Source organism: Erythrolamprus reginae, chromosome Z, assembly GCF_031021105.1.
Source record: "Erythrolamprus reginae isolate rEryReg1 chromosome Z, rEryReg1.hap1, whole genome shotgun sequence".
In the NCBI taxonomy this organism is placed as follows: domain Eukaryota; kingdom Metazoa; phylum Chordata; class Lepidosauria; order Squamata; family Dipsadidae; genus Erythrolamprus; species Erythrolamprus reginae.
Window position 1 is genome coordinate 131,537,221 of NC_091963.1, and position 10,158 is coordinate 131,547,378.

The 10,158-nt window shown below is 41.8% G+C and overlaps 1 protein-coding gene across 3 annotated transcripts in view; it reads left to right on the plus strand.

Moving 5' to 3' along the window:
- Nucleotides 1–413: 413 nt before the first annotated feature.
- The window catches only part of LOC139154976 (BAR/IMD domain-containing adapter protein 2-like), a 52,100-nt gene continuing 42,355 nt past the window's right edge, over nt 414–10,158 (plus strand). For all 3 annotated transcript variants that reach the window (XM_070730122.1, XM_070730123.1, XM_070730124.1), the window contains exon 1: nt 414–519. In XM_070730122.1, the coding sequence (XP_070586223.1) occupies nt 472–519 (48 nt within the window). In that variant the 5' untranslated portion in view covers nt 414–471. The remainder of the gene's footprint in view (nt 520–10,158) is intronic.

The window sequence follows — 10,158 nt, forward strand, 5'->3', positions numbered from 1 at the left end:
TCAACTCCCAGAATTCCCCACCCAGCCACCGATCTTAAAGCTGCCAAGGCGGAGAGCCGCCGTACTACAGACTTCTAGTATAGCCAGGAAACTCATAATCAAATATGCATAGACTCGCGTATACATGTTGGACCGTTTTGTATATTTGGGGAATGGTTGATCCGCTTCCCCCCCCCCCCACTTCATTCGAGCAGGACGTGTTAAAGGTTCTCACATAGGGGCTGCAAACATCTGGAGCGCCACCAGTGGCCATCCGTATGTTTGCAACCCTAAACCTCTGTTTGGTCGGCATGCTGAGCATACAGCTGAGATGGGCGCCACTTTTGACTTTTTGGTCCCTGGTGGATCCGGTTGCTTCTCTCCTTCCTTTACGCCCCCCGCTATAAGACCCTCCCCTTGCTCTCCCACCGCCCCACCTCCTTTTCAGTCCGCCCGTCCAGGCCCCTGGCGTTCCCGGACCGGCCAGGCATCATGTCCCGCTCGGAAGAGGTGAACCGGCTGACCGAAAATGTCTATCGGGTGAGCCGCGCTCCGTAGACTTTTGCTACAGGTTCTTCTCCAAAACTTCTTTCTGTCTTCCTTTCCACCCCGTCCCTTCTTCTCCGTTTCCTTGGATCTCTTTCCATGACTCCCTCCGTCTTTCTCTCCTCCTGTTTATTCCACCTCCGCAAATTGGCTGGTCCACTGGTCGGTGGTCTCCCAGCTTCGCCCCCTCCCCTATCTCTGCCCCCCGCTTGGAATAGCATATACCCACTTTCTGAACCCCAGACTCAGTTCGTTATCCAAGTTTGTCTTTCCATTTCTCCCCTTCCGCTTCGGTTCTGCGCTGGATTATACATTTTGGCTTTCTATTCTATTTCTTTCTTTTGTTCGCTTCCTAATAACCGGAGGGTAGGATGGGAGGGGGGTGGTAGAAGCAACAGGAGGTGCGTGGAAAGAGGAATTGGGACATAATGTTCCAGAAGCCCCCTCTCTACGCTGCGCCCCCCCCCCCCCCCAATATTTTGGACGCAGAGAAAATGCCAGACTTCAAGGCAAAATTAATACCAGGAGCTGGTAAAGTTTTCTCTTTCTTTCGGTTAAAAACCCGCTGCCTAATTACTAAAACCAAACGTAGAAATTTGCAGAGGGAAAGGAAAAAAAAAGTTTGATGCGGATTATTACTATTAGCGGATACCTTTAACGGTTCGTAGCGACTTAGGACGCCCATTGCGTCGAATGGCGATTTCGGCTTCATGGTTTGAGCCCGAACCGCCGTGTGTGGCTGGAACAATTTGGGAAAACTTCGTCAAAGATTGTTTAAAAAAACAAACCAACAAAAACCTCGGTTCCTTCTTTGAAACTAACCGGCAGAATGTCTAGGAAAGTTTCCTTCAGATTCCACGTGAAAAAGAACGCAGAATAGAAATTCAATAATCATAATAATAAAATAAATCAATATAAGAAGGCAAGGAACTTGGCAGGTTAGGTTCTGGTGAAGATGGAAGAGTTTGGTGGTGCTGTTATCGATGCCAAATCTCGAATTTTATGCCAAATATCTCCCTCCGCCCCCGCCCCCCACAGCTTGGCTGGGGATAAAAAAAACCCCAAACTTAACCCATTTGTTGCTCTCCTTCCTTTGAAACATTTGGTTCCCCTCCCCTAATTATCTTGAAGGCCATTGAATGGGTTATTTCCTTATTTGTAAAGGAAACAGGCATCTGCTAAGATTCTTGTGCTCCCTGCTTGTTGCTGCCATAACTCAGGGAAGCCACATCTGGCATGACATGGGGCGAGTCCATCCTTTCCTGGGAGGAGGTGGGTGGGTGGAGAAAATTTCCTTTAAGGTCTGCAGAAATGGAATCATCTGGATAGCAATGGTTATGGGGAAGTTGGACTATGTCCTTTTTTGGGGTGGTGGTGGTTATTTTTTAATTTTTTTCTCTCAACATACATTCAAACAATACAGTATACTATTTTCCATAAATAAAATGCAATATTCTGTTAGTAACTCATATGAATCATCAAAAAATTTGCAGGTTTTTTGCTAATTTTGTCATCCAGGTACATACATTATATTTTAATTAAATTCCTTCTTTAATGCTCCTTCAAAAGTATAACACCAACAATATTTCTGACTTATTAAACATGCCATAGTCAGTGAAGGGCTACCAAAATTTTTACTACCATACTGTGGGTGTGGTTTAATTTTTACTACCATACTGTGGGTGTGGCTTACGCAGGACGCCCTGTATTTTCTTTCAACATCTTTCAGTGCAAATTGAGTGCTCTGGGGTGGAGCTCCTTTTTCACTACCCCACTGTGTTCTCCCCAGTCTGGACAGTAACCCACCCCTGGCAGTAGTGCTTCCTCCCTCTCTTTACTCATTTTTCTATAAGCTAAGAAAACCCTGTTTGTTTGTTTGTTTGTTTGTTTGTTTGTTGATTGATTGATTGATTGATTGGATTTCTATGCCATCCTCTCCGAGGACTCAGGGTGGCTCACAACACATAATATTTACAGTATACAAAATCTGAAATCCAATTAATTAATTTTAAAAAAGATCTAAAATCCCCAAAAACATAAAAACCAATCATTGGATTTACTTGACATTCTCTCAACACCAATCAAATATTAACAAATTAAAAACACAAACAAATTTCAGACTTCCCCCCCTCCCTCTCAATAGTACATTTTTACTAATCCCAAATTTTAAAGTTATTTCCAACTCATATAACATTTAACCAATTAATACTTATCAATTCTTAACAATATACTTTTATTACTTGCATGTTGATACTTCTAAATATTCTATATCCTTGATGCTCTTAAATTATGGGAATATTGTATGCCCGCCTCGTGGGAAGGTCAAGAGTGGATATAGGACCTACAATAAGCTTATAATGGCGGGTAACTCAAGAATAGTTCTGAAATAATGGGAATATTTGCCAGTCTTTGCAGTAAAGCCAAGGATATGGGACCTACAAGCATATAGGGTAGAACAGAATGAGATGGAGACTTTATTAGACTCATTGGTTGATTGACAAATTTCCATCCTGATCTTTCTAGACTAAATCTGCACTCTAACCCCCTTTCAAAATGAGTAATGGATACCTGCTTCTAAAAACAATATTTACTGATAATTATTAGAATTGCTTGATAATGATTGATAATTATTGATAATTACAGGGGTACCTCTACCTAAGAACGCCTCTACTTATGAACTTTTCTAGATAAGAACCAGCTGTTCAAGATTTTTTTTGCTTCCTTTCAAGAACCATTTTCCACTTTCAAACCTGAGCCTCCGAATCTGTAACTGGCAAAGGCGGGGAGAAGCCTCTGTGGGGCCTCTCTAGGAATCTCCTGGGAGGAAACTGGGCCGGAAAAGGTGAGGAGAAGCCTTCATGAGGCCTCTCTAGGAATCTCCTGGGAGGAAACACCGCCTCCACCCTCCCTGTGGTTTCCCCAATCGCACACATTACAGTGGTACCTCTACTTAAGAACTTAATTCGTTTCGTGACCAGGTTCTTAAGTAGAAAATGGTTCTTAAGAAGAGGCAAAAAAATCTTGAACACCCAATTCTTATCTACAAAAGTTCTTAAGTAGAGGCGTTCTTAAGTAGAGGTACCACTGTATTTGCTTTTACATTGATTCCTGTTGGAAAAATTGCTTCTTCTTACAAATTTTTCTACTTAAGAACCTGGTCACGGAACAAATTATGTTCGTAAGTAGAGGCACCAATGTACTTCTAAAAACAATAATTACTGGAGCATATGCACCAAAGACAAATTCCTTGTGTGTGCAATCCAGTGATGGGCTACCAAAATTTTTACTACCACATTGTGGGCATGGCTTATGCATTTTATTTCAACATCTTTCAGTGCAAATTGGGTGCTTGGGTGGCGCTCCAAATTTTGCTACCGGAACTGCGTTCCTGACCATTACTGTAGGAGTCCATCACTGGTGCAATCACACTTGACCAATAAAGAATTCTATTTTATTCTACTGTTGCAGGATCCAATCTGGATTAGTCACTGGGACCAGAGGTTTAGTTTTTGGATCTTTCAAACTTGTGCACATTTTGGTAGAGAGAAATTCCCCGAGGATGGACTTGAGTATGAATCCAATAGCTTGGAAGAATAAATCTCTGGTTCTGGTGACCAACCCAAATTGCGTCTTGCAACATTTTGCTGGGACATAATGCCAGAATGAATTGCCTTAGTTCATAATAATTATTGTTTATGGATTGGTTGTTGGTTTTGCTGACTTTGACAAGAAGGAGATGCCTAGAAAGGAGACTTATATTTCACCTGATGTCTCTTTTTTTAGTGCCAGGCAGGAACATGCCCTCTAGGTCAAAGGTCTCCAACCCTGGCAACTTTAAGAATTGTGGACTTCAACTCCCAGAGTTCCTCAGCCAGTTGGCTGAGGAACTCTGGGAGTTGAAGTCCAGAAGTCTTAAAGTTGCCAAGGTTGGAGACTCCTTCTCGTAGGTGATGACACATGGCAGGATTACACATGCAGCCACATGTAGGAGGAATGAACTGACTGACTTTTGTATTATTTCTGAGTTCAAGAGGGGATGCGATTTCTCTGCATTATTATTTTTTTTAAAGTATCTCCGTGAGAACAGATCAGCAGCACCTCTAGTCCAGAAGAACCTACAATGTCTCTTCAGGGCTGGATTTTTTGTAGGCAGGGTATGTTCCCCCTGAAGAGCATTTCAGTGGCATCCAGGCACACGTGTGCCAGGGATTTCAACAGATACACCCTTGCCTTGTAAAGATTCCTGTGACTCATCTACCAACTGCTGATGCAATTTCAAGTTTATAGGTGGGCAGGTCTGTTCAAGGAGAGATACAGTTTGGAAAAGTCAAAATAGTCTTTGTGATGGGTAGGTATAAAAAGAGGTGGGGCTGTGGCTTCGACAAGGAGTTGTATGTTCATCACATGACACAGTCAAGTCCATGACTGCAGCCGTGCGAGTAGTCATGGGCTTGTCCAGACACTTACGTATCTCTCCAACACTTCCCGGTCTGCGCTGGCTGCCAATTGATTTCCAGACTCAATTCAAAGTGTTGGCTATGACCTATAAAGCCCTACCTCTGAGACCGCCTTCTGCCACATGAATCCCAGCGACCAGTCAGGTCCCACAGAGTCAGCCTTCTCTAGGTCACTTCAATTAGACACTGTCATTTGGTGGGAACTAGGGGGAGAGCCTTCTCTGTGGGGGCACCAGCCTTCTGGAATCAGCTCCCCCCGGAGATTCGTACTGCCCCCCAGCCTCTTCGCCTTCGGTAAAAGTCTAAAGACTCATTTATACCTCCAGGCTTGTGGCCATTAGATTCTTGCCCCCCTGGCCAATGAATGTGTTGAGAAAATGTTGAGTGAATGGAATGACTTTTTTAATAGGTTTTTTTTGGGGGGGGGGGGGTTTAGACATTTAAATTTAATTAATTGGATCTAAGATATTGTATATTGTTTATTAAATGTTGTAAGCTACCCCAAGTCCTCGGAGAGAGGTGGCATGAAAGTCAAATAAACAAACAAACAATAAATAAATACATTTCTGGAATTTTTTACCCTCTCTGTTGACCCCACCATAAGTGGGAGGGTATTTTTGGTGACACTAGCACAGACCACTTAACCAAACTTAACCACAAGTGTGGTTGCCCCAGTTTTCTGCCAAATGTGCAGAGAATCCATAAAATAAATCCTTCTCTTTGCCATTTTGAAATCATGTTTCCACTATCCATTCATTCTTCCCACCATTACCACCTTTACATTTTAGCTTGTTTTAGTGATCTGTGCCTCGTCCATTCTTGTTCCTACTCTGTTCTTCATCTGTCCACATGTATTCCACTGTAATGCTTCCTTTTCTCTCTAGGCATCAGGGATGTCTGGAGGGAAGGGGTAAACAGGCACAAAAAAGGGCAAGGGTTTGATTGACAATTGTGGGTACCATCCTCATTTTTTGACTCCTGCTAAGCATCATCAATCCACCACTTGCAGGATCTAAGGGAATGAGAGAGAGGGGTGAACTATCTATGGCTATGCGTGGACCCCAAATGCACCTTTTTTGCAATTTTTTCACGCTAACCGGATGGTCCTTGGCAGCTGACATGCACGCGTGCACCCCGTGTGATATTTGACAGCAAGCCAAATATCACAACATTTTGGATATTTTCGATGATATTTTTGCACAAGCAAAAAATGGTGAAAATAGACAAAACCTCGCGACTGCAAGCGACTGCATGCACAGAAGCAAAAAAACCAGCGAATTTCGGCCGGAAAATCTATCAATGTGCCATTCCCGGGCCATTTCCATTGGCCAGACGGAGTGGATTCGATGACTGCCATTGCTCTGTCCCAAGATCATGTGATCACCATTTACGACTTTCTGATAAGAAAAGTTAATGGGTAATTACTAACTTATCAGCTGTAGGGATTCATGTTGTAAAATGTGGAAAAACTCAACAACTGTCTCAGTTAACAACCGAAGTCTTGAGCTCAATTATGATTGTAACTCAAGTACTATCTGTACTGGGTGGGTTCTGGTTTACCTTGCTGCTGTTTTGCTCCTTGACGGTGCTGCGTGAGCGCTCGCATGTTATGTGCCATGCATGTGTGCACGTGCACTTTGTGCACTTGTGCGCATGCTCATAAGCAAAAATCAAAATGGTGCCACTTAAGGTGTCATCGAAAGAGCCCGTTTGGGGGTGCGGCAGGCTCAGGTCGCTTCCAGTTGTCGAGACTCAGGTTGCCAAGTTACTACCAGTTCCATAGAACCAGTTTGAACTTGGAGGAACCCACTTCTGGTCTGTACTGTACTACAGTATTATAATCAGGTACATTGTGCGCAGCTTCATAACCGGAGCACTGTACATGCAGCTTTAGGTCTATGGCGTATGCGCCCGTCCCAGTGAGATTTTGCTCTTGCACTTACGAAGGAAGCAAAATGTGGTGAGGGGGCACACACATGAGGTTTCGGCAATGTTTTTGCTTCTGCGCATGCACAGAAGCAGAAAATCATGTGCATGTCCCCTCGCAAGATTTTGCTTCCTGAGCATGCGCAGAAGCAAAACCTTGTTGCGATGCACGCAAGCACCAGAGACCTGAAGCTGCACGCACAGCTCCAGTTTTACTACTGCTGCGGCATCCTCATCTGTACCGATAGGAACCCGCTACTGATTATAATACATAACCCAATATTTATTTATTTATTCATTCGATTCATTCTCCTTAGACTCAGGGCGGCTTACAACATGTTAGCAATAGCACTTTTTAACAGAGCCAGCCTATTGCCCCCACAATCCGGGTCCTCATTTTACCCACCTCGCAAGGATAGAAGGCTGAGTCAGCCTTGAACCAGTAGTGAGATTTGAACCACTGACCTGCAGATCTAGCAGTCAGCTTTAGTGGCCTGCAGTACAGCACTTTAGTTGCTGCACCACCCCGGCTCCATATACTACAATATACTATTAGCTCTGCTGTAGTTCTGTTAGAACCCAATTAGGTGTGTCTGAATATGTCTGGAAACTCACTGTAATATGAAGAGCAAATATTTATTTATTTTTTATTAATTAATTGGATTTCTACGCCTGCCCTCTCCGAGGACTCGGGGCGGCTCACAACATATAAAATATACAATACAAAATATCTTAATTCAATTAACTCTTAGAAACATAGAAACATAGAAACATAGAAGTCTGACGGCAGAAAAAGACCTCATGGTCCATCTAGTCTGCCCTTATACTATTTTCTGTATTTTATCTTAGGATGGATATATGTTTATCCCAGGCATGTTTAAATTCAGTTACTGTGGATTTATCTACCATGTCTGCTGGACGTTTGTTCCAAGGATCTACTATTCTTTCAGTAAAATAATATTTTCTCATGTTGCTTTTGATCTTTCCCCCAACTAACTTCAGATTGTGTCTCCTTGTTCTTGTGTTCACTTTCCTATTAAAAACACTTCCCTCCTGGACCTTATTTAACCCTTTAATATATTTAAATGTTTCGATCATGTCCCCCCTTTTCCTTCTGTCCTCCAGACTCTACAGATTGAGTTCATGAAGTCTTTCCTGATACGTTTTATGCTTAAGACCTTCCACCATTCTTGTAGCCCGTCTTTGGACCCGTTCAATTTTGTCAATATCTTTTTGTAGGTGAGGTCTCCATAACTGAACACAGTATTCCAAATGTGGTCTCACCAGCATTCTATATAGCGGGATCATAATCTCCCTCTTGTTATACCTCTAGCTATGCAGCCAAGCATCCTACTTGCTTTCCCTACCGCCTGACTGCACTGACACTCTTACTTAAATGTTTGTCTGTTTTTTAAGTTTGCTAAGTAAAAAGTTTTTACATACAATCATACACAGACAGGTATAACCATATTCTTCTCACTGGTGCATCTTTTCCATACTTCTGATCGATGTGTTTCTCCCCACATAACCCACATTTCCTTTTCTTTCATGTATATTTACAGTGACGAAAGAAGAGCTCTTTTCCCCCAAGAAAGCTGTCCTTTAGATTTACTTTTAAAAAACACCTTGTCTTTTATTTGGGTTATTTAACTTTATCATACAAATAGTCATAATTAAATCTTTCACATTCATGTGAAAAAATTGGGAAATTAAACAGTATTTATAAAATAAATGCACATATAGTTTGATTTTTAGATACTAAGTGTGCTTTTTGTTAAGTGTTCCTTGGTTTTGTTCTTAAAATTTCATTTGTAAAACAGAGTTATAAATAATTACATTTTTGTTGCTGTGAACCTCTTTAAGATATGCCACTTTTTTCAGGTTTATCATTTATGGTTTCAAAGAAAATACAGTTTTTGTAATCTATTGGATCTTTTTTCCAAAAAAGCTAGATCCACTTTCAAGGTCAGAGGTTGCTAAAAATAATCTTGCCAAAGTTTATGTACTTTAAAATTCCTGTTAGATTATAAAGGGAAAGTAAAAAACAGATCTTAGATCTATAGATATTCTCAGTCATCCAGGTCATGGTTGTCCCAAAGAGGCTTTTTCAAAAAGCAACTGGATTTTCTCTCTTTTTCCTTGAGAAAACATTTTGCTTCTCTCTCTTAAAAAAAAAATAAAATCATTTTTATTCCTTGATAAACTTTAAAAAATGCATAAAAGAAAATACAAACAAATAAAACATTATACAAAATGAACCAAAAACAAAACATTTATACATACATGTACTGTATACCTTTATGGTTATTCTGTGGTGCGTATATCAACTGTTATTTTACACCTATTTACTATTTCCATCTATTTTCAGTTGTCATTATAATTTGTATATCTCCACGGATCTTAATTACAACACCTTTGCTTTAATATAGATATTTCTAAGCATTAATATAATACAATATTATATTCATTTATCCTTACAGTCTTAATACAAATACAGTGATACCTTGTCTTACAAACTTAATTGGTTCCAGGATGAGGTTCTTAAGATGAAAAGTTTGTAAGACGAAACAATATTTCCCATAGGAATCAATGGAAAAGTGATTAATGCGTGCAAACCCAAAATTCACCCCTTTTGCCAGCCGAAGCCCCCGTTTTTGCGCTGCTGGGATTCCCATGAGGCTCCCCTCCATGGGAAACCCCACCTCCGGACTTCTGTGTTTTTACAATGCTGCAGGGGAATTCCAGCATCGCAAAAACGGGCGCTTCTCTGGCAAACAAAGTCCGGAGGTGGGGTTTCCCAGCGAAGGGAGCATCAGTGAAATCGCAGCATCGCAAAAACACCGAAGCCCTCGAAACCCCATCTCTGGACCTCTGTGTTTTTACAATGCTGCAGGGGAATTCCAGCATCGCAAAAATGGGTGCTTCTCTGGCAACCAAAGTCCGGAGGTGGGGTTTCCCAGCGAAGGGAGCATCAGTGAAATCGCAGCATCGCAAAAACACCGAAGCCCTCGAAACCCCATCTCTGGACCTCTGTGTTTTTGTGATGCTGCAATTTCACTGAGGCTCCCCTCACTGGGAAACCCCACCTCCGGGCATCCCAGCGGCAGCGGTGGGTTTGTAAGGTGAAAATAGTTTGTAAGAAGAGGCAAAAAAATCTTAAACCCCGGGTTTGTATCTCGAAAAGTTTGTATGACGAGGCATTTGTAAGATGAGGTATCACTGTATCTTAATGCTTAATATAATATATTTA